Consider the following 27,572-nt stretch of genomic DNA (forward strand, 5'->3'; position numbering starts at 1 on the left):
CTATTACTGGTCTAGAAAGGCGGGAATCACAAAGCTCAGCAACACTGTGAATCTGTAAGTTCTTCATTTTAACGCTAACGCTTTACTAGACTGAAGTCTCTTGAAAAAGTACCTCAGTCCTAAAAGCCATTTCACCTGCACCTTGTAAACAATTAAAACTACTTTGAGGCAAAAACCAAACCATGTTTGCCGCTCGCTAATGTTATATGCATTAGCTGTGTACACTTTTCACAATCCAGAAAATAGGGGGTTAAATGATGATTCTTGGGATGTCCTTTGCCCAGGAACAAAACTTCCCCTAGCTGATTTCCCACTCCCAAATCCCGCCAAGGCTAAGAAGGAACCACTTCCCAAAGTCCCACTTCCTTTTCCATTCCCCAGACCTCCAGGGTTTCCAACGCCCCAGTCTTGCGCAACATCCGCAGGAGCAGCCGCCGCAACCACCGCCTCCTAAGCCGGGAAACAACCCTAAAGGAACATTTGTCCAGCAGAAAAATAAGGGGGAAGGGGGGGGGGGGGGGGGGCAATGTAAGGAAGTCGACTTCTGGTCCCACGCCTTCGGATCTGACCCCCTCAAAGTGATGTTTCTAGACCAATTTCATAAACTAGACTTTTACCCTCCTTCCCGGCCCGCCTGCACCAGCAGAAGGCGGAAAGGGGGGAGGGGGAAGGCTGCGAAGGTTATCTCCCAGCTCAGGGCTCCGGCCCGCAGCGTCGCCTCCGCCCCACCAGGACTATTGTTCCCAAGTTCCCCACCCCCACCCCGGATAGGAAGTGATAGTCACATCCCCTCCGCCTTCGGCAATATCCCCTGGGGAGTCTAAAGGTTTCCTCCAGGATAACCCCTCCCCCTCCGCACACACACTTACCCCCTCCACCTCAAGTCACCTGGACCCCCACTCTGCCTCCGGTCTGCTTCTCAGGAGACGAGACCGGACCGAGACAAATGGGAATTCGGCAAACCACGAGATACCTTATAGACAATCCCCTCCTCCCAGGCGGTTTGGATAACAATTGCGAACCCGATTCGCACAACTTCTGCCTCGCCCACTTCGGAGACCAGCTTGAGGACAGGGACCCCCCACATCATGAATGCCAACCTCCACACCCCCGTTCCTCCATCAGCCGCGACCCGCTCTCCTGCCTAGGCAGACACCCTGCCTCGGTCCGCCCAGGGGGGGAACAGGTCGGATGGGGAGGTGACGAGAGACCTCACTCGCCTCCGATTCCCGGCACGAGAAACAATAGGTGGTCGGCGGCGGCGCTGACTTGCAGGCTCGGCCCGGTGGCCTCTCCCTCTGCGCCCAGAGCGCCTGCGGAGGTGGCCGCGAACGCGGGAGGAGGGGAAAGGAGGCCGAGGGGCGGAGGCGGGCTCACCTCCCGCCGGCCTCCGAGACCACCCGGTCCTGGGGGGTGGGTGCGCGCCTCTCCGCCCCTCTCCTCCCCGTCGCACACAAAGCGCTGGCGGCCCGGCCCGGTACGGCGGCGGCGGCGGCGGAAGGCTCCGGTGCCGGCGAGAGGAGGCGACAACTAGGGTAAGGACTCACCATGAAGTCCCGAGCGAAGTTGTCCTCCCCATTGTGGTCCGGACTCTTCATGGCCTGGACCCTCTGGATGAATTTCCTCAGGATCTCCACTTGCTCCATCCTCCCGCGTCCCCCCGGCAGCGGTCGCTGGCCGCCCCGCCGCCGCCCGCCCGCCCGGCGCAGAGCCCGCTCCGTCTTCCCCAGCTCGCTCCCCCGGCTCGTCCTCTCCCGCCCGACCCCCCGCTAACCCCCGCTGCTCCCTCCTCCTCCCCGCCGCTCAAGGCGGCGGCACCGGCCCGGCACCCGACCCTACAACTTCCAGAAGCAGCCGCCGCTCTCCCCCAGGACGCGGCGAGCCGCTGCAGCTAGCGCCAACCCCAACCCCCAGCTTGCTCCATCCTCCTTCCCCGCCCTCCTCCGCCTCCTCCTCCGTCGGAGACGCCGCCACCGCCTCAGGAACACGGCTCTCCGCTCGCCCTGCCCCCCCTTCCCGGTTCCTCCTTTTTACTCCCCCCCCCTCCCCACTAGTAGCCGCCGCCGCCGCCGCCGCCTCTCCCCACGGGCGCGCCCCCGGCCGCCACCCAGACGCGCGGCCCCGCGTTCGGCTCCGCCCCCGGGCACTACGCCACGCCGCTCCGCCCCCGCCCGCTCCGCCTCCTGGCCCCGCCCCGCCGGCCCCAGCCGGTTTTGGAATGGCTGGAAGGCGCCTGGCCCGTCGTCTGGACGACTTGATTCCACTTCCGGGGCGGGTTCCGACCGGGAAGCTCTAGCTCTGAGGAGAGCTGGGCGGAGGAAATGCGACTCAGAGCAGGGCAAACCCTAGTCAGCCGGCGTAAGGGATGGGATTTGCGGTCTCACCGCCGACTAGGTGGGAAAGGCCTATTTCTCGGGTGCTTCCGTGCCGCCCGCCTGCCTTGGGCCGGGACTACAAGATCCGGCGGGCGGGAGTCGCGGGGCGGGGCGGGGCGGGGCGGAGGTGGGAAGAGGCATGCTGGGAACTGTAGTCGTGTCAGCTGCAGGTTCACAGTGGGTAGGTCTTGGTGACTGCTGACGGCAGTTAGACCTTGCTACTTTTGCGAATGGCTACAGCCAAGAGAAATGAACTGCCTCTTGAGTGCAAGGACTTGTGCTTTTTGCACATCTAGACCCTGGCGAGTGAGTGCCTGAGATTCGAAATGCCTCCTAATACTGTACATACCACGCTTATGGTGGGGCCCAGTGTTTGCTGAACTGAAAGGGAGTTGGTCTTCTTGCCTTTACATTTGCAACACTTTGAACTGAATAGACTTTTCTCCGTAGAATGGACTTTGTCTTTACACATCTTTGTAAACCTAGTAATCAGAGAACATCCTAGTCTAATAATCCATTTTACAAAGAAAGTGGTTTGCCCAAGGTCTCCCAGCATATTCTTAGTAGAGCCAAAAAAATGAGAACGCAAATCCTTTTGCTCTCACTACAACACCATTCTGCCTTTCACTAAGGACTATAAACTTGTGCTAATGTGACAGTAGTGAAGGATTTGATTCGTGGACATAGACCCACAAACATTTTTTTACAGATCAGATTGGTCAGTGAATTTGGTTAAAATAGGGAATATCAGTGGTAGGCCCATTTCCCAGATGAATGCTTAGAAGTAGACTGGGACTGAACTCTGGTGAACATTGAATACCTGGCTAAGGATTTGAAGTTGTTACTTTTGGCAGTGGGAGCCACCAAAGTTTCTTGAGAATAGAAGCAAAATTTGAAAAATACTAATCTGTCACTTTTTGGTAGATTGTGAATTATTAAGGGAAGAGAATATGAGAGATATTGGAAGCCAGCACATGAAGCAATAAAAGCTGAAACTAAATTCATAACACTGCAATTAAAAAGACACAGATAATCTCTCTCCCAATTTTTTTGGTGGGAGGCAACCAAATTTTTTGGTGGCCTTGTTTCGACAAGGCTAAAAGAAAAAAGGAAAAGAAAGACGCAGATAGCTCTAGCAGGTTTGGCTCAGTGACTAGAGCATTGGCCTGTGGACTGAAGGGTCCCAGGTTTGATTCTGATCAAAGGCACGTACCTCGGTTGGGTGTGGGAGGCAACCAGTCAATGTGTCTCTCTCACATCAATATTTCTCTATCTCTGTCTCTTCCCCTTCCCTTCTGCTCTCTAAAATTCAATGGAAAAATATCCTCTGGTGAGGATTAACAAAATCCCCTTCCCCCCAAAAAAATTAGCCTTTAGAAAGATGCAGGTAGAGGTGAGAGAGACTGAAAGAAATCACAGAACAAGGTGACTGACTTAGTGGGCAAGAAGGAAGGTAGATGAAATTACCAGGTTGGCAGAAAGTTTAACAGTGCATGGTATGGGCAAATGGGGACATTCATACACAGATGGTAAGAGAAATTGGCACAACATTTTTAGAGACAATTTGTCCATAAGTGTGTCATGCATGCTTTGACTGAAAAATTTGTAGGTAATATTTACAGCTGTGTACAAACATAAATGCTTATTGCAGCCTTATATGTAATGGAAAGAGTGGAAACAACATACCTGTCTATCAATAGGACACTGGTTAAAAAATAAAATCACATGCATATAATTAAGTTCTATTACACTTTTTAAAAATGAAAAAAAAATTATAATGTTGCTGTGGAATAGGCTACAAGATCTGTTTATTAAATGAGGAAAGCTAGACACACGTGTATGGTATTCTTCCATTTATGTACATTGGAATATGGATAAAATGCTTGAACATACATAGAATTTTTCTGAAGGATACTTCAAAATCTTAGCTGTAGTCACCTCTAGGAGGGCCTTGAGAATCTTTGGTAGAAAAGAGACAACTTTTCCTGTGTGTGTTACTTTTACAACAAAATTAAATCAATTTATTTTAAAAAATTTTAGACTTTCAATCAGGGTGAGAAAAAGAATGCCAGTATCTTTCATAGAAATATGCAAATAAAAGAAAAAAGAACAGATCTTATTTGGGATATTTTTTTAAATGGCACAGGCTTAGTTTCAGAATTTCCACCTACTTACACTACAGTTCTCAAGGAACTTGGCCGTCCTGCTCAGCCTTAGCCACAGCCTAGGGTTTGGGCACTTGACCCAAGGTAACCAATCTCTGTAGACTGGCCAGCAATCTATTGCCTAGAGTAGAAGCATGATCTGGTCCAATCAGTTCTCACTAGAATCTGAACTAGGACACCTAGAGAGAATAAGTCATTAAGCTGCAAGGGCAAAAGCCGAATGCCATGGAGTAGAGTTAGGGATTTGGCAGGCTGAAACCTTGTGGGAGAGTAGAAAGTATAAAGAATCTGGTTAGTCCAGAAAGGAGTGTTAAGCAGGCATGCAGAGATATGTAGAGATGTCATGATATAACCCATGTAGCCCTGGCAGAGATGGGGAGAATCCCAGGAACAACTTGACTTCCTCATAACTTTCAGGACAGGTTTAGTTGACGTTTTTATTCCACAAATAAATTTTGATTTTCTTGAAACAGAATAGGGCAATAATAAAGATCATGGGCTCTGAAGTGAGAGCGATTCAAAAACCCACTTCATTTCTTATTCAGGGAAAGTTTCTTTAACTTCTCTAAGCCTCAGTTTCATCTTCTAGGAAAGCTACCTGGTGCTGTCTTAAGGTGTGTTTCAGAATTAGTGTATTTGTATCTTGCCTCTTTTTAGGCTCATTCTCTACACACAAGTCACCTGCATTCTGGGTAAATACATGAGGGCTGAGAAGAAAGCCAAATACCATTTTCAAAAATCTCTCCTCTTCTTAGTACTTTTGTGAAGGTTTGAGTGGGAGTTTAAAACTAGTAATCAAAAAGAGGTTTCGGAATTACCTACCTGTTTCATATTCACAGTATCCCTTTCCCCTCTAGCTCAGAAAAAAGTAATGCTTTATATCTGTATAAAAAATTTAACTTTTGGAGTATTTTCACATCTATTCTCTCATGAAAGCTACCTTTTTTTACAGTTTTTATGGCATTACAACTCTTTGTGAGTTCTATTTTTTTTTTTTTAACAACCTTGGGAAGTAATTTGACTAGTTCACTTGTAAAAAACAGATGTCAGTCTCATGGCCAGAACCCACAGGTCTTGAGTTTCCAGCTTGTTGTATAAACCACTGAGTCACAATGCTTTTATACCTGTTGTAATTTAAGTGAAACTACAGATGAGGATTCAAACCTGAGATTCTCCCAAAGTAACATTTCTAATATTAACTTGTCATTTCATTCTACATCCCTCAGCACTTTCTATACTCCCAAATTAGACTCATAGCTGGGAAGTAAGTTATGGGAGAGTGAATAAGAAAGAAGGGAGGGACATTCTTCTCTAGTTTATTCTTGGTATCCCTTACTCCCTCATTCCTAGACCTAGTCATAGCAAAAAAGCTGTTGACCAATTTTTAATTGTGAGTTTATTATTGAAATGTATTATTCAATAGGTAGGGACTCGGGGAATAAAGGAGCACAACTTTTTAGTCAGGAGAAAGGTATATAAAAATGGAGAGAAGTTTGGAAAAGATTAAATATAGTACTATATATTTCTCAAGCTAATATTTCAGAGCTTTTTCATGTGATACTCCCTGTTTATTCTCATATCTAAAGTAGGTAGACCAGGTATTATCTCCACCTTTATGCATTAGAATTTTAGTTGGGATAATAATGCCTAAACTTAAAGAAATTAAAAGATTAATAAAGGTCATACAGAGGGCAAAGCTGGAACTGAAACCCAGGAGGCTCTCCGCTCAATGAAAACTTAAGTGTTACACAACAAAGGCTAAATGCTGAAGTGTAATAATAAATACTAACTGCAGGAGAATGTAGTAATTAAATCTACACTCTTCTCTAAATTTTCTATCTCATATTTCTTATGCTGTTTCATTTAATATTCAAAGAAAAAATTAATATTTTATAAATAACTTCAAAGTCAAGTACTACCTGAGCATTTAATTAGTGACTCTTCAACATGATGACATTTAGTTTCTGTATTCAGGACTGGATCATTAACAAGGGCTGTGAAAAATGATTGCACCATATAATTCATTCATTATATTGATTGAGCTCAGGCTCAACTATCATCAAAATGCTCCAGAAGAAAACAAGCAATTTCATTCAGTAACTGCTAGTATTTTAGATTAAAAATAAATTGTAGATAAAAACAAATACTGTATGATCTCACTTATATGTGAAATCTGAAAAAAGAAACTCATAGAAAAATAGATCAGACTTGGGATATCAGAGGCAGAGGGTGGGAAGAGGCAGAATTGGAGAAAGGACGGGGTCAAAAGGTATAAATAAACTTCTAATTATAAGATAAATTAAGTACCAGAGGTGTAATGTACATCATGATGACTATAGCTAACACTGCTGTATGATTTATAAGAAAGTTTTTAAAAGAGTAGATTCTAAGAATTCTCATCAGAAGGAAAAAAAATTTTTCTTATTTATTTTATTGGGATGATGGATGTTAGCTGAACCTACAGGGTTGGGCAAAAATAGGTTTACAGTTATGAGCACACCAAATAGAGTTTATTCTTGTATTATTATTTATTAATTTTTGTATTATTTTTCATACAAACAACTGTAAACCTCCTTTTGCACCACCCTGTATTGTGGTAATAATTTCATAATACATATAAATCAAACCATCATGCTGTGCACCTTAAACTTACACAGTAATATATGTCCGTTATTTCTGGAGAAAAATAAAATTGTGATTCCACTTATACAAGGTATCTAAAGTAGTCAAGTTCATAGAAACATAAAGTAGAATGGTGGTTACCAGGGACTGGGGGCAAGGGAGAAAGCATAGTTATTGTTTAATGGGTATAGATTTTCAGTTTTGCAAGATAGAAAAGTTCTGGAGATCTGTTTCATAACAATGTGAATATACTTAACATTGTTGAACTACATACGTAAAACTGGTTAAGAAGGTAAATTTTATGTGTTTTTACCACAATATAAATAAATAAGTTATATTGCATGGGATGATAAAAAAAAAAAGTACTGGAGATGGATAGTGGTCATGGTTGCACAACAATGTGAATGAACTTAATGTCACTGAACTGTGTGTACTTAAAAATGGTTGCCTGGCTGTAGTGGCTCAGTTGGTTAAGTGTCATCCTGTGCACTGGAGGGTTGCCAGTTCAATTTTTTTTTTTCTCTCTCTCTCCCCTTTCCTCTCTCTAAGTAGGTCCTCAGGTGAGGATTTAAAAAAAAAAAAAGATTAAAATGGTAAAAAATATGTTAGGTATATCTTATCACAGTTAAAAAAAAAACACCTGTATTTAAAGTACCAATGTGATTTTAACTTTTTATCCCATTCACTATTCTGTAAAAAACCCCCAAAACTTTCCATGCTTCTGCGTAGACCACTATAAAGCTAAGTCAAACATAAATAATCAATGTTGTTATGGAGATATTCAGATCTAAAATCTATAGAGGGAAATTTTATTTCCAGGACTTACCATCACATTATGTAAAAAATCTTTTAATGCCATGAATTCCACAAGGCAGATTACTTTCGTATTATGTTTCATTCAGTGGAATCATTAGATGATTACCTTGCCTCATCAGTGACTATCACATTTCAAGATGTCCATTTTGTAGACATACTCAAGTTTATCCTGTAGTTGAAAATGTATTTAAAGGCATTTACTGTGAATAGCTAGCTGCTCATTTTTCTTAAGTTTCAACTAATAAGCATTCAAGGTTTTAAAATTATTTTTAAATTTCCTTTTAATGTGCTCTACCAGTTACTTAAAAAAATTTATTGATTGATTGATTCTTGAGAGAAAAAGAGAAACATTGACTTGTTGTTCCATTTATTTATGCATTCATTGGTTGATTCTTGTATGAACCTGTAACCTTGGTGTATGGGACAATGCTCTAACCAACTGAGCTACCCCACCAGTGTTAACAACAACAAAACTTTAAAAATACTTTATTGTAAACGTTAAGGCATTTATTTTCTTCTTTCTCAAAGAAATAATTATGTAATTCATCAAGGCAACTGTTCTCTACCCTCTTTTTATCAGTTTTTAAGTAGTTCCATTATTTCAAAATTCTAGTGAAATATTTGCTTCTATCTTTCTTTAATAGTAACTTGTCTCCTGAGATTTTTCATTTCCTTTTCCTATTTGAATGTTTGATATTTAATGTTTCCTCAATAAATTTCAATCTGCTCTTTCTCCAATTATCCCTGACTGATCTTTCTGTTGCATGTTACATAAAGACTATTTTAAGTATATTCATAATATGTCACGAATCCAGTATCATGTGTCATACAGATGGTACTATGCAGTCGTTTTATTTCTGATGAACAATTTGTGAGACAATATTAATTATACAGTGCTTTTAACAATTAGCTTTTTCACTTGAGGATTTGTGTGGGATGGGGTTGGGGAAGATATTTATGATTTCTAAAGCCCTCAAAGCCCAGGCAGCCTTGTTATTCATTCCTGGTGAACTCCCATGACTCCTCAAGCCCTACCCCCTGCTTCCTCATTCCTAGAGAAAATAGGAGTTATCAAGTGTCAACTCAGTCACTTCCCTCTCTGAGTGAAATTTGGAAATCATAAACTTATCTCTATACTTATTTGTTTCTCTCCAATATTAATATTTGTAACCCTTTCTGAGGCTAACCCCTCTCTACTGACCCTCTGTATCCTCTTTTCTCTCTTTCTAGTCTTGCTGTACAAATATCTCCTCTCCTATATCTATCTGCGGTTTTTCCCTCTCCACTGACTCTCCTTATCCTACAAAATGCTTCAAGACCCCCTTAAGCCATTGCACAGGGCTGTCTATTGCAACCCATAACAATCTGGCCACTGGCACACTTCTCCTAAAAGGGCCTCCTACTTGCCAGGTCTAATGACATCATAATCTATATCCTTCTCTATTTTTCTGTGGTATTTGACCCTTTTCAATAAATACCCGTCCTTCTTGAATTCTCCCCTTTCTTAGATTTAGTTTTAACTGGAAGCGAAATTGACATAGCATAAAATTACCCATTTTAAAATGAACAATTCAGAGGCATTTAGTACATTCAAAATGTTGTACAACTACCACCTCACGTCTATCAATCTAAAACATTTTCATGACTCCAAAAGGAAAGCCCATACTCATTAAACAGTTGCTCCCTATACCTCGATCCTCCCAACCCCTGGCAACCACCAACCTGTTCTGTCTCTATGGATTGACCTATTTTGGATATTTCATATAAATGGAATCAAACAATATGCCCTCTTGTGTCTGGCCTCTTTGACTTAGTGTAGTTTTGTTTATTTCGAATCCTATTATTTTGCCATATTTGCCTTAGATTTTATTTAAGTAACAAAACATTACAGAGAGAATTAAGATGCCTTTGTAGTCCTACACCCATTAAACAATAACTTCCCTTTTTAAACTTTTTATTATGGAAAATTTTTAATTTATAAGAGAGAATAGTGAAATGAATCACCATTACTCATTAATCAACTTCGACAATTATCAACATAGGGCCATTCTTGTTTCATCTAAATTCCTTGTACTCCCTCTCCGCACTGGATTATTATTTATTTTTTTAAATATATATTTTAAATATATATTTTTTAAATATATATTTTAAAATATATATTTTAAATATATATTTTAAATATATATTTTACAGAGAGGAAGGGAGAGGGATAGAGAGAAACATCGATGAGAGAGGAACATCGATCAGCTGCCTCCTGCACACCTCCTACTGGGGATGTGCCCGCAACCAAGGTACATGCCATTGACCAGAATCAAACCTGGGACCCTTCAGTCCACAGGCCGACGCTCTATGAGCCAAACCAGTTTGGGCTGCACTGGATTATTTTGAAGCAACCTCAGAAATAATTTCATTCATAAATACTTTTCTGATATTTTTAAGGGAAATATTTGAACATTAAATATAAACTTTATAGTGTTCCTGGGGTCAACTATCCAGAACCTTCAATTAACTGCCCTCCAGTTTTAAGAGTACAGGAAAGTCATAAGAAATCATCTGCAATCTCAGATCTTAAAAAATTAATGTTTAGTAGATTCTAGTTTTAAAACAAATCCAGCATAATCTCCTAAATTTCTATACTTACAAAGGCTCTCAAGTGACAAACTAATGTTCCTTACACTGAGCTTAAGGTATTACAAGATCTAAATTATCCAAGAAATGGCCAAGGTAAAATATGTTACTTAGGCAAGAAATATACTTTTTGGGGTAAAGTTTTTAAAAAAACATTTTTGTTGAATTTAATTTCATCAGAAAATAATGTCTCATTATATTAGATATAAAAATGACACAACTAGAGCCCCAAAGTGGTTTTTAGTTACATTGAATAATGAATTAGTGTTATATGAATATTGTTAAGAATAATGGAAACTACTACTCTTTACTTCTTTAAATCTAAGTTTTTTAGCTCTTTCTGTTTTCTACATGTTCATGGGTGTGTGTGTGGGGGGGTTGTTTGAAATTTCAAAGATCTTTTCTGGTACATTTGATGATTATCACTTCGCTACTCCCTAGGTCTAGCCACTATCATCTCTCATCTGCCTTTTATGATAATTAGCCTTCTAACTGGTCTCTCTGCATTGGCCTTGGCCTGCGTCTCCCCCAAAGGTCAGAACAGTCTTTTTAAAACATGTCAGATCCTATCATTCTTCTGCTCAAAGCCCTCCTAGTGGCTTCCCATCCCACAAATTCCCACTATAAATAATTGTCTCTCATTCTGCATAACTTTTTTAAAAATCAATTTCAAGATAATTTATATAAAATAAAATGCATCAATGTACAGTTTTATGAATTTTGACAGATGTGTACACCCATGTACCATTAAGGTATAAAACATTCTCATCACCACAAAACATCCCCTTGTGTGCCTTCTTCGTGACCTTTGAATATTTTGGACATTCTTGAAGGTGAAAAATCTGTTTATAATGATCTGAACCTAGAACCCAACTCTATTTATATATAAATACAAAATATTTTTGCATGGTTTTAATGTACACCTGATTTTCCAGAAATGCAACTATCTTGTAAATTGAGGGAAGGTGGCACTGTAACCGGAATCCAAGTTCAGCTGCCTGCTGCCCCCCCAAACCAAACTCATTAGACAGACGCTGGTGAAAAAAGAAAAAGGTTTTATTCAAATGCTGGTTCCCTGAGGAGATGGGGACTCTTGTCAAAAATCCCATCTCCATATCTTAGTGCAGGTAGAGGTTTTTATAAAGAGGTCGTGGGAGAGTAGAACAAAATCAAGGGGCGGGGTTGAAAAGTTCTGTACGTGCAGGCCGGCATAGTCCATTCCGATAAGGACCTGGAAACTGGTCAAGAGATGGTCTGATGTGCGTCATCCTGTTTCTACGTCATCCTGGTTTTACATTTGAAGGTCAGCAATCTCCTGGAACTGAGATGACTGAAGGGCGGAATGTATATCTGCTGAAGTTAGTTCCTAGAATTCTTATACAAACATGCTGTTTATCTACAAGCTACATATTAGAATCAGTATTTACAGAAATGATGTCCAAAGAATAGTGGGGTGGGTTACAATTTTTCACTGTTACAGTTCTCTGTTCAGAATTTTACCTGAGGTTTGCCATTTTGGAAAATCATGTCGGAGGTTCTGTAAACATCACCATTTGTGGCATTTGAGTTTCCAAGAGAATACTCTTCTATTAGTCTGCATTTGTCGTCACATTTACAGTGGTTCTACATAAAGCTGAAATGTTTCATTATGTCTTTTACAGTGTTTATGAACATTTGCATATTGAAATAGGTATTATTTTATTATAAATTACTTTCATATATATTACAGGTTTGGCATATTGGTTCTTTTGAAGTTAGGTATGTAGACAGGTTATTTATCTGTGAGTTTAATTTCAGGCTAGTAAGTGACAAGTATTAACTATCCAGCTAATAAAGACGGAATATGCTAATTGACCATCACGCCCTCAAAGATGGTGGCACCCACAGCCACAAGATGGCGGCGCCCAGTCCCCTCAGTCTCACTGGGGCCGCAGGCACGCAGCACAGCCAGGCCCGTCCCCAGGTGGGTCCGGCCAATTCGTGCGCCTGCCTCTGGAGTCCCCCAGTCCTCTCAGCCCCCTAGCTGCCCAGGGCCGGCCCGAGGTGCAGGCAAGCCTCTGATGGTGGCTGCCCAGCCGCCCAGAGCCACCTGAGGCTCAGGTAACCGGGGCTGGCCGAGGCTTGCGCTGCCAGCAGTGGCAGCAGCAGAGGTGTGATGGGGGCATCACCTTTCCCTGATTGCCGGCTCGCCTCCCGCCCTAAGGGCTCCCAGACTGTGAGAGGGGGCAGGCTGGGCTGAGGAACTCCCCCTCCAGTGCATGAATTTTCATGCACCGGGCCTCTAGTTTGTTATAAAAAGAGAGCATTGGCCTATTAGATTAGAGAAGCACTACCCCTCTTGTCCGATTACCTCTCTGATGGAATCTACTATTTACTGTTTATTCTCCTCTGCACTCCCTACTTCCCTCCACTGGTTTTCCTGCTGTTCCATGAAAGCATCAGGCATATGCCCACCTCTGGACCTCTGTCTTCAGTTGCTGTTTGCTTCCTATGCTGGAATGCTCTTCTGATGAGGATCTAAGTGATTCATTCCCTCCCTTCAGTTCTTTGTTGAAATGCCACCTTTTCACTGAGGCTTTCCCTGATATCCTGCAGCATTCCTCATGTCCCTTCTCTGTTTTATTTCTCTTATAGAACTTTCTACTCTCTGGGCAGATTTTATATTTTACTCATTTGTTGTTGTTTTTTGTTGTTGTTGTCTATTAACCTGTCCTCTACCCTTTACCTCCTCCCCTCCCACACTAATATGTAAACTTCATGAGGACAGCTGCAAAATGTGCGTTTGTGCTGGTGAAAAATAATTGTCCAGTTACCCAGCAAAATGGCATTTGTTTGGATATGCTACATAGTTGGCCCTCGGCTTCCTTCTTATCTTCCAGCCTGGTATATTGTACTAGTTTCCCCATTGCTTAGTCCTCTTAGTAAATGCAGCAGCATCCCTAGAGTTTGGAATAGTGCCTAGCACATAGTAGGTATTCAATAAACATTTGTTGAATGAACGAATGTGTTCCAAGAGAAGTGTTTTTATGTGATTTTATCTGAAAGTTTTAAGATTTAAATGTTTTTACCTTTTTTTAACAATTTTAATTTAAAAAAAATATATCTTTATTGATTTCAGAGAGGAAGGGAGAGGGAGAGAGAGGTTCAAACATCAATGATGAGAGAGAATCATTGATCATTTGCCTCTCCTGAACGCCCGCACTGGGAATTGAGCTCGCAACCCCAGGCACATGCCCTGACTGGGAATTGAACCATGATCTGCTGGTTCATAGGTTGACGCTCAATCACTGAGCCATGCCAGCCAGGCAAGAGCAATTCTTTAAGCATCCTCTTCCCTCAATTATGCTAGATTCTGATACCTTCATTGCTAGGTTGTCAGGTGCTGGCATCTTGTTCAGGAAATCAAGCACTCCTGCTTGCTGCTGAAACAGTTACCACCGCAGTTGTCCTGTGTGGTAACCAGCTTCCAAGACAGCACCCAGGGATCCTGACCTCCTGATTTTCACACCATTGTGTAGCCTCTTCCAACATTATACCAGGGTTGGTCTATGCGACAAACAGAATCCTGAGGAAGTGACAGTTTGTGACTACTGAGACCAGGCCAAAAAAGACATTGCCACCTCTGACTTGCTCTCTTGAATGTCTCACTCTGGGTGAAGCCAGCCACCATGCCGCTAGGAGACTCAGACAGCTCTAGGAGAGGGCCACATGGCGAGGAGCTGAGGCCTCCCGCCAACAGGCAGCACCAACTCGCCAGCCCCGAGAGTGAGCCATCTTAGAAGTGGATTCTCTAGCCCCAGTCAAGTTTTCCGATGCCTGCAGCCATGGCTGATATTTTTACTATAACCTTACGAGAGACCTTGAACCAGAATTACCTAGGCTAAGCTGTTCCTGAATTCCTTACCCACAGAAACTATGTGAGATAATAAATGCTTGTTGCTGGGTTAAAACAGTTTTGGAATGGTAGTATGTCATAGAGCAATACATAACTAATACAGTATGGCTCGTTCAGGTCCAAACATTGTCTTTTGCTTACATGACACCCCAGGAACATAGGAATTCTTCTGCTGTTTCATGAGGTACTGGAGTATGGAAATTATTGTGCAGTTGTCTATGCCCTTTGTCCCTCAACACACCATGTGTTTCTTCGCTAGGATTGTACCTTCCTAGTCTCTTGGCTCAGGAAGCAAAGCCCAAGTTCCCTCCTTTCCTAGAAGCACAGACCTATTTGCAGACCTGCCATCCTTCATCCCCAACCTTAATCTTGTTTTTTGTTTCTGTCTTGGGGAAATTCTTCTCTACGTTTATGACCATAATATATTTTTAAAAAATATATTTTCTTGATTTTAGAGAGGAAGGGAGAGGGAAAGATAAAAACATCAATGATGAGAGAGAACCATTGATTGGCTGCCTCCTGCAAGCCCCCAACTGGGGATCGAGCCCGCAGCCCAGGCATGTGCCCTTGGCCAGAATCTAACCTGGGACCCTTCAGTCCCCAGACCGACGCTCTATCCATTGAGCCAAACCAACTAGGGCATGACCATAATATTTTGTACTTCGACCTTCTCACCCTCTCCAGAACTTTTAGAAATAAAAGTTAGAAATAAGCTTATCTTTTTTTCTTTCATGTTATAATCCCTTTCCTGAGACAGTGAACAGATGGCTCTCTCCTTGAATTCTAAGTGGTGGGTAAGGAAAGAGGAAAATGGAGGGAAGAAAAATTAAGGTAAATATCTCAAAATACTGTCCTACCACAATTATCAATATGTGTTGGGTATTTACTCTGCACTAGACACTATAATGAATGCTTTAAATATTTATCTCACTGACATCTTACAATATCCTATGAAGTAAGTACTATTATGCTAATTTTACAAACAAGGAGGTCATGTTTAGAGAGTGATTAAGTAACTTGCCTGAGGTCTAAAAACTTGTAGGTGGCAAAGCTGGGATTGTATGAGGTAGGTGTTTTATTGGGAAGCCCAAGCTTTTGACCATTACCATATGGTTAGGGAGGGGAGAGAATGGGTCTTATTTGGCTCTGTTTGTTCACATAAATGAGTATGCCAATCATAGCTAAGATTTATCTGTTCATTAAGACATTACTGGCAGTAGCTTCTATTGGCAACACTTTTCAGGCAGTCCTACCTACTCTGTGCACCTGAAAATCAGACATTTTATTTAGTTTTTTAGGTCCTCCATCCATCCATCCAGCAAATGTTTCCCAAGTGCCTGTGCTGTAGGTACTGTGTGTGATGCTGGAGATACCAGGCTAAGTTAAATACTCACCATGAGCTATATGTGTGTTTGGATGGTACAGGCATATAAACCAATAATTATAGGAGTGAGATAAGCTCTGTATCTAAATAGTATATGAACTACATGTTCTGGAATGCAGAGGAGAAATACTAAGCTTAGGTAGGACAGGGAAAAATTCCCAGAGGTAACATTTCAGCCTTCAAGGTGAGTAGAAATTCACCAGTAGGGCATCCTGGACAGAGGAAGTGACATGGGCAAAAGTGCTCGGCAGTTTTGGAGAGCTCCAGATAATTGAGAATAATTGAAAAGCAGGATGGATGCTTTGTAGGGATCAGATAATAAAGAGGTTGGTTATATCATGTTGGCAAGTAAAAAGGATTAGAACTGTCACCCCATGGATGGAACCTTCCCACAGACAGGCCTTGTTTGTCAGAGTTTTCAAAATTAGAATGCCTGCAGCGTTCTGTCTCCTCAGGCCACCCCTCCATATTATATTTGGCCGCACTAATAACATACTTAGGATTCCTATCTACCCCTATAGACATTTGAGTTTACTTCTGCTACAGCAATGGGAAGTCACTGAAGAATATTTTAAAGCAAGATGGTATTTGCTCTTTTAGAAAAGGCCACGCTGGCTTACTGTGGAGAATGAATGGTGAGTCCACAAACTTAGGTACAAGATTAGGAGACTTCCTGGATGAGGAGGCTGAGGGAGGGGGAATAGTCACGATTCCCAGGTTCTACTGGATGAATGGTGGTGCCATTCACCCAAAATAAAATAAAATAAAAAAGGCAGGTTTTACTTTGTATGTTATATAAAGTAAAATTCCTTGGGAAGGATTGTGGAGCACTTGCTGGAGTCCACTTAATAGCTCTCAGGAGTACATGGATGAAGTTCACCTGGAGACGTTTCAAAAGTGACATAAATGTGCCAATAAATACTGTGATATATTTATGTCACAAATCAAGATACATTTAGGACATGTTGGAATGAGTAAGAATTTTTCTTATACTGCTGGTATAAGAAAAATGAGACATAATGTTTAAAATGGGAACTGTTCTGGAAAATCTGGTGCATATGGTCACTGAGTATAAAAATTACTTTGTTGTCTCATCTGTGCTCACTTTAATAAAAAGTCTTTCTGAATGAAAATACTATGTACATAGTATTAAAATAAAATGTACATGTTATAAAAACAAAATTTTAAAAAGAATGTACATGTTTAAATAAACATGTCTTAGTTACAGCTTATCAATCTATAGGTATTCTCATCTTAAAAAATAATTTAAAACTGCTTACCATACTTTTCACCAGAGTTATTATTGGGAAGCCCCATCAACTGACTTGAGTTTCCTCTCCTTTTCCCAAGCTCACATTCACTAATATATATATACAATTTATTTATTTATATATTTATATTTATTTATTTGTTTATTTGTTTGTTTTTGTTAATCCTCACCCAAGGATATTTTTCTACTGATTTTTAGAGAGAATGCAAGGGATGGGGAGAGAGACAGAGAAACGTCAATGTGAGAGAGACACACATTGATTGGTTGCATCCTACACGTGCCTCGACCAGGGTCAGGGATCAAGCCTGCAACCTAGGTATGTGCCCTTGGCCAGAATCGAACCTGGCACCCTTCAGTCTGCAGGCTGATGCTCTATCCACTGAACTAAACTGGCTAGGGCATAGAAAGAAAAGGAAGGAAGGAAGGAAGGAAGGAAGGAAGGAAGGAAGGAAGGAAGGAAGAAGGAAATATATATATATATATATATATATATATATATATATATATATATATTGATAAATATATATATATTGATTTCACCCCCCATCACTGGGCATGGAGCCCACGACCAGGAATTGAACCATGATCGCCTGGTTCATAGGTCTATGCTCATCCACTGAGCCACACTGGCTGGGCAAATTTATCTTAATTGTTGAAAGTATTATAGATGTCCCCTTTTTCCTCCGCATTGACCCTCTCCAACCCACAGGAGAAAGCAACAATTACAATGAACATTTTTGAATTTCCATATGCAAAAGTTGGACCTGGCAAATAAAAATTAAACCTTCTTTAGGAAAAATAAATTTCAATTTAGCACATTGATCTTCAGAGAAAACAATATGTACATTTTAAAATATTTTTATTGACTTCAGAGAGGAAGGGAGAGGGAGAGAGAAATAGAAACATCAATAATGAGAGAGAATCATTGATAGGCTGCTTCCTGCACGCCCCACACTGGGGATGAGCCCACAACCGGGACACAGGCTCTGACTAGGAATTGAAGTGCAACCTCCTGGTTCATAGGGCGATGCTCAACCACTGAGCCACGCTGGCCAGGCACTATGTATACTTTAAAAAATCATTTAAAATATTTTAGATTTGTTTTCTCTGAGGATTTAAGAATATATCCCTCATAAAACTCTATGAGTTCTGGAAATAAGACTAAATCTTATTTTTTGGTATTTAATATTTCAAAAGATAAAAGGGGATCTTGAATGTTTAACTTTTCCCTCTTTCTTAGGAATGTGAAATTCTTTACATGTAATAATCAAAATATGCTGTATTCTCAAACAACATAAAAGTGGTACTGTTATTTGGATTTGCATCATTTCTATATTATGAACTATGTGTGTATATATTCATTTTAGGATATAATTTTGGATTCTTTTAAAAAATAAAAACAGTAAATTTTCTCTATAAACTAGCAAACAACAATTGCTAATTTATGTCTTATGTTTTCCAGTTGAGAATGTGGCCATGTGTGTCACGAGGTGGATGAGATCATTCCTATGTTGTGGAAGCTGAAGTGCTTTTCTAAGTCCATGGGTGGTCTGGCCGGATTTCCGAGTTGAGTTAGAACAATCTTTTATGTCATGGGATGCCTTGCCCAGGTTGTGCAATGTAACCATTAAAACCAAGCAAACCTGTTACTCAACTACTTCAATTCTATTCCTTCTGTATCCAAATTAGATTATTTCAATACAAACATGATTCAATAGACTATTTACCAGGTGATAAGGATTGTAAAAATTTCTGTGGACTTACTGAATTAAAAAAACACACAAAAAAAACTAGTTTGAAAATATGCTGTGAGCCAGGTGGGACTTGGAAGGCACTCTGAAAAACAGGTCTTATTATTTAAAGAAAATCCAGGTTCAGCCCAGAAAAGGTGACATCAGAGTCAATAGTTTTTTACAGGGGTTCTCCTCTCTTTTCTACCCACTTTGGATACCCACAAGCTCCCTTTATTTCTCATCCTAGGACTATGCCACAGGTGTGGTAGGTGTGGCCCTGCCACTGGCATAAAGCTTTTGCTTCCTACCAAGGCCCAAGAACAGGTCATTGGAGTGGGAATGGATGGGGCTGTGCTTGCTCTGGGTAGAAGGTGGGAGAGAAAGCAAGAGGAGTACTGTATGTGAATCATCCTAACAAGAGAGCTTTTTAAGTTCTTGTTTCAGTCGTTCCATATTTCTTTAGTTTTTCCACAATGGCCTTAAAAGTCAGTCATCTATTTCCTTTAAAGTAGATGATTCATTTTTTATTGCTTTGTGTTCTGCCATCCAAATTTATTTTGATAAAAATGTGGATCAATTAACTTTGAACTCAATTTCAACTGGTACTTAATTTGTTACCTTCTCAAGTATTACTTCCTCAAAGAAAAATAAAACAAGTATGATCCTGAAAAAGGGATTTGTGGAAATTTTATTTAAGAAAAAAGAAATTGCTAACATTTCTTTGGGCAGTTCTGTGCTATAACTTTTCACTGTCAACATCTGAAATTTCCAGGGTTTCTTTACAAAAACTGCTCTTGCATAAGATTTTTCTTCTCTGTTTTATTCTATAACTAGAGGCCCAATGCATGAAAGTCATATAAGAGTAGGCCTTCCTTCCTCTGGCTGCCGGCACCGGCTTCCCTTACAGCCCCGCCCAGCTTCGTCCGGAAGGACATCTGGTCTAATTAGCATGTTATGTTTTTATTATTATAGGTGTTTCAAGCCCACAACTACTTTGCTACATTCTGAGGACATTTCAGGGTCTAAATCATGTAGAGATATACAGATTGTTAATTGTATTATTCACTGTATATACTAAACAAATGATTTTTGAGTGCCTACTATGTGCCAGTCACTGTCTGGTTGCCAGAGATATAAAAATGAAGCTCCCAGTCTAATTGGGGGAATACATACATATTTGAATAATTATAAAGTAGTCAATGAAATATTAAAAGAGATCTACAAAGTACAACTAGGACTAGACAATGGAATAACTAATTGTGCCAAAGAGAGTCAAGGAATGTGATAATATTTGATCAAGGTATTAAAGAATGACTAGAGATTCGCCCAGTGGGTCTACCCAGTGGGAGTAGGCATTCAGTTACAGGGAACATTGTTTGCAAAAGCAGGGAGGCCTGAAATGCAAGATAAATCCTGAAAGTGGCCTGGAATCACTGGAATTTAGGATACAAAGATTAAGCATAAGTTCCTTTCACCAGTTGGCTGGCTCTCCCAGCTGCCTCTCACATTCTCCTCTTAGTTTCACTCCTGCTTCAGCTCCTAATACAGCAGAGCTCTTTTTCCTCCCCCAGCACCTCTGGTCATTGGGCAGGTAATTTCTCAGCTACTTTATGAGCATGAGACTCCTTTCATGAAAGGGACACACCTTGTGCCTCATATTACTTTCTTTAACAAAACCAGTCACTCCCAGTCTGATTCCTCCCCCTATTTGCTGGGGTTTACTTTCCCAAAGACGTGATTGTTTTCAAGTCAAGGCCATCTTGGAAGACTGAAGATTTACCATCGATTGGGATAATGAAAGAATATATAGCAAATTCTGAAAATAACCCTGAGAAGTATTCCAAAAATATTTTGAGACATTCTAGCATCAATTATAGCCTCTAAAGAAGGTTCTTTGAAAAAAAACACTCCACTGGATGTGCAAATTCTAGCTTGTTTTAAAATAGTCACACATTGTTAATTTTTAGGTGTGATAATGATATTGTGGTTATTTTTTTAAAGTCATATTTTGGAGAGACATATCGAAATAATAAGGTGAAAGAGTGTGGGATTTGCTTTAAAATAATCCAGTGATGGGAGGAAAGGTTAAGTGTGGGGAGTAGATGAAATAATATTAATGTATAGACATCTGAAGCTCATTGCACTAGTCTATTTTTGCATGTTTAAAACATTCAGTAATAAAAAGTCACCTTACCTTATAGTCACATTTCATCTTGTCCTTGTAGGTGAAAAAGAAATAATCATTTTTACAAACATAAAGTCACATGGAGTACTTTAATATCATCAATTCATAAGCTCCTCCAGAGGTTGAGATAATTTGAGTTCTTTATAAGGACTCTAATACCTTTTGCTGTAAAGGATTTTATATTTATATGTAAATAAATAATCTTTTAGTATTTCTAAAGATAAATAAGTAGGCAATTAAACATGCAAATCTAACAATACTAAAAATTCTACCTTTTATCCCAAAGAGTGCACCATTTCTTATTTTAGCTTGTCATTGTCTTTTATTTTACAGCACAACTGCACTATAAACACTAATGAATAAAAATTACCTAGTGTAATTGTCATTTTCCTCCTATTATAATGTATCAAGTTATATTGATTTATTTGTCTTCTTTACAGTGCCTTCCTCCACCTACTTAAAAATTTTGTAAAAGAATTTTTGAACAATAAAGATCGTGTTAAAATCGGGTCTCTCCCTTAGTTCAAGTTGTTTAGCCTGTAGAGTAGCTTATAACACGAGATGTTTTCAGCTTCTCTTAAGCATGTAAAATGCTTTGTTACAGGAATGGTAAGGTGACTCAGTGGGTCCTCCTCTTGCCTGGGTGAGCACAGACTCCAGAGCATAGGGCGAGCTCACCAGGCTGAGCTCACATCGGACCTCAGAGATGCTGGAGATGAACAATGACCACAGGCAAGTTTGTGCTCTTCTTGTTTAAAACAATTCCGAACTCATAACATGTGCATTTTGTAATGGTCCTCCTTACTCCAAATCCAGCTTAACCAACACACCTTTAATTCTTAACTTTTTCATTTTATAGATCACCTCTACCAATTTCAATTTATACATTCTCCAGGACACTTTCCCTTTAGGTGAGTATTCCCAAATGTAACCTAAGGGCCACTTCTGTCCAGCTGCTTGGAGTGCTGCCCCCCACCACAGGCATTCTGGATCAGACTCTCGGGAGGTGAGGCCTGGGAACGGGGCTCCAGTGCACATTAACGACTGGCAGCAAAGCTTAGGAGGAAGTTTTCATTTGGCTATGGAATGGCAGGACCAAGAACAGTGAACCACTACTCCTCTTCTGCCTCCCTCTTCTTTAGAAGTGTATTTCCTCAAGAACTGGACTCAGCCCGGCCGGCATAGCTCAGTGGTGAGCATCGACCTATGAACCAGGAGGTTGTGGTTGGATTCCCAGTCAGGGCATATGCCCGGGTTGCAGGCTCGATCCCCAGTGGGGAACATGCAGGAGGCAGCCAGTGATTCTCTCTCATCATTGATGTTGCTATCTCTCTCCCCTCCTCCTCCCTTCCTCTCTGGAATCAATCAATCAATCAATCAATCAATAAATAAATAATAAAAATTTTTTTAAAAAAGAAATAGACTCATATACAGAAAACAGACAGATGGTTGTCAGAGGGGAGAGGGCTTGGGGGACTGGGTAAAAAGGGTGAAGGGATTAAGAAGTACAAATTGGTAGTTACAAAATAGTTATGGGATGTAAAGTACAGTATAGAGAATATAATCAATAATATTGTAACAACTATGTATGGTGCCAGGTGGGTACTAGAAATATTATGGAGAACACTTTGCAAATTATATGATTGTCTAACTGCTATGCTGTACACCTGGTAGTAATACAAAATAATATTGAATGTAAACTCATTGAAAAATAAAATTTAAAAATAAAATAAATACTGGTTTCAATGGTTAGTCATTCCCATTCTTTTAAAATTTGAAAAACTTGTGAGGATTTTATGTCATGAGGAGATACTACTTAGGCAAGTTGTGCTGTTTTAGGGCAGCAGTCTTCAAACTACTAGTATGTATATATATAATACACACACACACACACACACACGATGGTATAGGAAGACTTTTCAAGAGCTATGAAGGCCAAGGAGAGTTTTAAGGGATCAGGATTCTGGATATTCAATTTCCCTTTGCACTCCTTAAAACTATTCTGCAAAAATAATGTCTGGAGAGCGGCCCAACAGGGCAAAAGAGGAGGCTCCTCCTGAGCTCCCTTTCTCCTGTGGACGCACTGGTAGTACAGCTACACGTGGAGCAATTCCCTCTGAAAGAGATCCAGAAACTAGCCAAGCAACTCCCACACATCAGACAAATAAGAAAATACCCACATCAAAACAGGTAAGAAAAGCTGAGACACACTGTCTCCATAAACCTCACCCCGCAGCGCTGCACCATACAGCAAGGAAGGAACCTTCTCCCTGAGGAGCGAAGGGTTTGGACTCTATACTTAGTGCCCCAACTTTGAAGACTCCCACTCAATTGGCCACCAAAACCCCTAGCTCTGAAAGTCAATAGGCCTTGCTTCCAAGAGACCCACAAGATCATAGCAAACAAACATAATATTATCAATAAATGGTGATGGGAAAATTGGACAGTCACATGCAAAAGAATGAAACTGGATCCCTATCTTATGCTTACACAAAAACAACTCAAAGTGGATTAAAGACTTGAATGTAAGATCTGAAGCTGTAAAACTCCTAGAAGAAAACAAGGGGAGGGAGGAGTAAGTTCTTTGATATTGGTTTTGACAGTGACTTTTTTGGATTTTACACCAAAATCAAAGGCAATAAAAGAAAAAGTAAACAAGTGGGACTACATTAAACTAAAATGCTTCTGCACTGCAAAGGAAACCATCAACAAAAAGAAAAGACAACCTTTGGAATGGGAGGAGATATTTGCTAACCACATAACCAGTAAAAGTTTATGCAAAATATGCAAGGAACACTAGCAAAAAGGGAAATAACCCAATTTAAAAATAGACAAAGGATCTGAATAGACATTTTTCCAAGGATATACAGATGGCCAAACAGGTACCGTATTTTCCGGCGTATAAGACGACTGGGCATATAGAAGATTTTCCTGGGTTAAAAAGTCGTCTTATACGCCGGAAAATACGGTACATAGAAAGGTGCTCAGCATCACTAATCAGCACAGAAATATAAGTCAAATCAAAACCACAATGAGATATTATCTCACACATGTTAGAATGGCTGTGCTCTAAAAGACAAGAAATGTGTATTGATAAGGATGTGGAGAAAAGGGAACTATTGCTGGGAATGTAAATTAGTGCAGCCATTATACAAAACAGTAAGGAGGTTCGTCAAAAAATGAAAAATAGAACTACCACATGATCTAGCAATCCCACTTCCGGGAATATATCTAAAGGAAATGAAATCACTATATTGAAGAGATATCTGTACTCCTGAAGGGCATCATGCTAAGCGAAATAAGCCAGACAGAAAAAGACAAATACTGCATGGTATCACTTACATGGGGAATCTAAAAAAAAGCCAAACTCATAGAAACAGAGAGTAGAAAGTGGTTTCCAGTGACTGGGGGTTGAGGGAAATGGAGAGAGGTTGATAAAAGGATACAAACTTTCAGTTATAGGATGAATGAGGTCTGAGGATCTAATGTATAACATGGTGACTATAGTTGACAACTCTGTAGTACATAATTAAAATTTGCTAGGAGAGTAAAACTTACATGTTCTCACTGTCTTTCTCCACCAAAACAATAAATATGTGAGGTGATGAATGTATTCATTAATTTGAAGGGACAATTTCTTTCACAATGTATACTTGTATCAAATTATCATGTTATACACTTTATTTTATAATTTTGTCAATTATATATTAATAAAGCTAAAAAATAATTTTAAAAACCTGATCTGTCTGAGGATAAAAAATTTCCACCTCTTCTTTCACACATCTGTTCCCCATTATGTCAGATTTTAAAGAAGAAAGGCCCCTTCTTACCCTAATCTTTCTATAGTGTATTACCTTTTGGTAGAAAAACCTCTGAAATCCACAGAGATACTTAGAAACTCAGCATAGGTTTTGGTATTGTGTTGAGAAAGGAGTCACATTAATGAATGAGTAACAATTCCATTTGCAATTAGATGGTTTTCTATTTCACTTTCAAAGATCTACAATCAAGTTCTCAACTGATAGAATATTAAAAGCAAATTTTGGTGCTAGGTTTCCCCATGATTTTTGCCATATGATTCTGAGAGTGCAAAGAATTGCAGGCATTGCTGTAACAAAACTCCTATTTCTACCTACTTATTTACAAGAACAAATTTTGGTCAACATTAACATTAATAATAAAGCACAAAAAGACAGGGGAATAAAACTGAGGTTAAACCCTATCTCAATTTAGCCATAAATAATAAGTAATTATGCTAAATTGATACCTGACCTAATTTTAGCAAAAATTACATACTTGACCTAATTTTAGCCAAACCAGCCAGTCCCTATCCAGCTCATTAAGAGATACATTAAAACAAAATTAGATTTTTCTTATTAAATATATTTCCTTATAAAATGTATTCATGTTATTTTTATCAATAGTATGCTTATAGCAATTGAAATGATAACTTAATCCAGAATCATTATTAATCCAGAATAATTATAATTATTTGGCTGACCAGCTTTATGGTCACTCAAAATTTTTAAATGTAATTTCAATGGGTATGCTTTTTGTTATGATAATTAAGGTAATTGACAAAAGACTTTCAAGAATAAAAATATGTCCTATTAGGATGGAATTCTTTGGTATAAGCAGAATAAAAATATGAGTTCAAAGAGAGAAAAAGGAAAGATTCAAAATCTCTGATTACTAAAAACAGCTTGTTCAGCCTTAGCTAGTTTGGCTCAATGGATAGAATAGTGGTTGGCAAACTCATTAGTAGTCAACAGAGCCAAATATCAGCAGTACAACGATTGAAATTTCTTTTGAGAGCCAAATTTTTTAAACTTAAACTTCTTCTAACGCCACTTCTTCAGAATAGACTCGCCCAGGCCGTAGTATTTGGTGGAAGAGCCACACTCAAGGGGCCAAAGAGCCGCATGTGGCTCGCGAGCCGTGGTTTGCCGACCACTGAGATAGAACATCAGCCTGTGGACTGAAGTGACCCGGGTTCAATTCCAGTCAAGAACACATGCCTGGTTGCGGGCTCAATTCCCAGTTGGGGGCATACAAGAGGCAGCTGATCAATGATTCTCTCTCTTCATTGATGTTTCTATCTCTTCCTCTCTGAAATCAATAAAACTATATTTTATTTATTTATTTTTTGAGCACAAATGTTTTCATTCTCTAAAATGAAAGATTTTAAAAAGAGTTATCTATAGTTCAAAGCTCATTTCTATGAGGTGTCACATCCATCACCCTTTTATGAGACATAAAATTAAGAAAGGTACCTCCAGAAGCTACCTAAACGTTTCAGCTAACGGTTAAGATAAAGTTAAGGGTGTTTTCACACGGAAATCCAAAGAGGACAATGAGAATGAAACAAGTTCCACATGGTCATTCAAATCTCGCTAAAGGAACTAGGGTGGAAGCCCAAGCTGGTGAGCAAGTGGGAGAAGGAAAGAAAACATGGTTCAAAGAGATCACATGAGGAAACCCAGTACAGATGCTGGCTTTGGCATTATGTAAGTAACCCCTATTTTTTGTCACAGGTGACTGTATTAAGTCCTATTGTTGCAAAACCAGTCCAAATCCTATCAAGTTAAAAAGAAGTCCCTCAATGACTTGTTGGGTGTAGGCGGTAACCCATGTCCTCCCACACCAAGAGACATCAGTTCTGGCAAGAAAGTTCCAACGTGCCTTTATGGTGCTGTTGATAGGATGCCTTAGGCCAGGCACGTCCCAGTGATGTTCTGCTGGCTGAGATACAAGGTGGGAGGAGAGTAGGCCTTATTACTCAGTCAACCTCTTGGCCTTGAAGAAGCGGCGAAGGTAGAAGACCTGCCAAGTGGCTCGTCCAATGAGACAGAACATTGAGAAGATGCTGCAGTATAGGACCCGAGTGTTTGTTGATTCATTGGAACTCCCATCTCCTCCTCTCGCTTCTTCATGTAGGCAAAATCACTCACGATAGATTCTGACAGGTCTTCTAGGCGTCGTAGCTCTACCTCTAAAGGTTTGAGCTTCTCAGCTTTTGCAATCTCTTCATAATTTTTCGCCTCCACTCCATGCTTCATGTCTAGGATCACGAGTTGGTCAGGTAACTGCCCTGTTCCCTTGCTCTCAAAACACATGTCGTAATCTTCAGTGGTAAAGGCAAATTTTCCCTTGGTTGCATCCTCCTTGGAGTACAGAATATGGCCAGCAGAATCTGTGATCTTGAGGTGGGTGCGCAGGCCGCCAGCGCCCCCAGATTGGTGGGTGATCTCCTCTGCGCCGGTCACCAGCAGGTCCTTGTGGATCTCCTCAAGGAGGCACTTTGCGGGAGTTGATGGGCAGATGGAAGGAAATGGCGAGAACCAAACTGGGGCCGAGCAGGAGAGGTGAGAGGTAAAAGCAGCAATGCTAACTGGCAAGGGCCACACTGGGCTTTAGGCATGGTGCCGGAGGCTGTTCAATAAAAACATATTTTAAAAAATAAAATAAAAATATATGAACAACAGCTTGTAGATGACAT

General features: G+C 40.3%; 1 protein-coding gene, 1 long non-coding RNA gene and 1 pseudogene across 5 annotated transcripts in view; 1 reads left to right on the plus strand and 2 right to left on the minus strand.

Moving 5' to 3' along the window:
- The window catches only part of PTPN12 (protein tyrosine phosphatase non-receptor type 12), a 100,183-nt gene extending 98,468 nt beyond the window's left edge, over positions 1–1,715 (minus strand). Inside the window, exon 1 of one of the 4 annotated variants that reach the window (XM_028158345.2) lies at positions 1,548–1,715. In XM_028158345.2, the coding sequence (XP_028014146.1) occupies positions 1,548–1,646 (99 nt within the window). In that variant the 5' untranslated portion in view covers positions 1,647–1,715. The remainder of the gene's footprint in view (positions 1–1,547) is intronic. The other 3 variants (XM_054726680.1, XM_028158370.2, XM_028158376.2) reach the window with 3 other exon arrangements.
- LOC129151525 (uncharacterized) lies at positions 1,192–21,799 on the plus strand. Its single transcript, XR_008558186.1, has 4 exons — positions 1,192–1,535; positions 15,259–15,332; positions 18,618–18,721; positions 21,678–21,799. It is a non-coding gene; the product is annotated as an uncharacterized LOC129151525 (long non-coding RNA).
- A 4,811-nt stretch (positions 21,800–26,610) lies between these two features.
- LOC103294872 (transmembrane emp24 domain-containing protein 10-like) overlaps positions 26,611–27,572 on the minus strand; it is a 31,797-nt pseudogene continuing 30,835 nt past the window's right edge.

This window comes from Eptesicus fuscus, chromosome 14 (genome assembly GCF_027574615.1).
Source record: "Eptesicus fuscus isolate TK198812 chromosome 14, DD_ASM_mEF_20220401, whole genome shotgun sequence".
Taxonomy (NCBI): domain Eukaryota; kingdom Metazoa; phylum Chordata; class Mammalia; order Chiroptera; family Vespertilionidae; genus Eptesicus; species Eptesicus fuscus.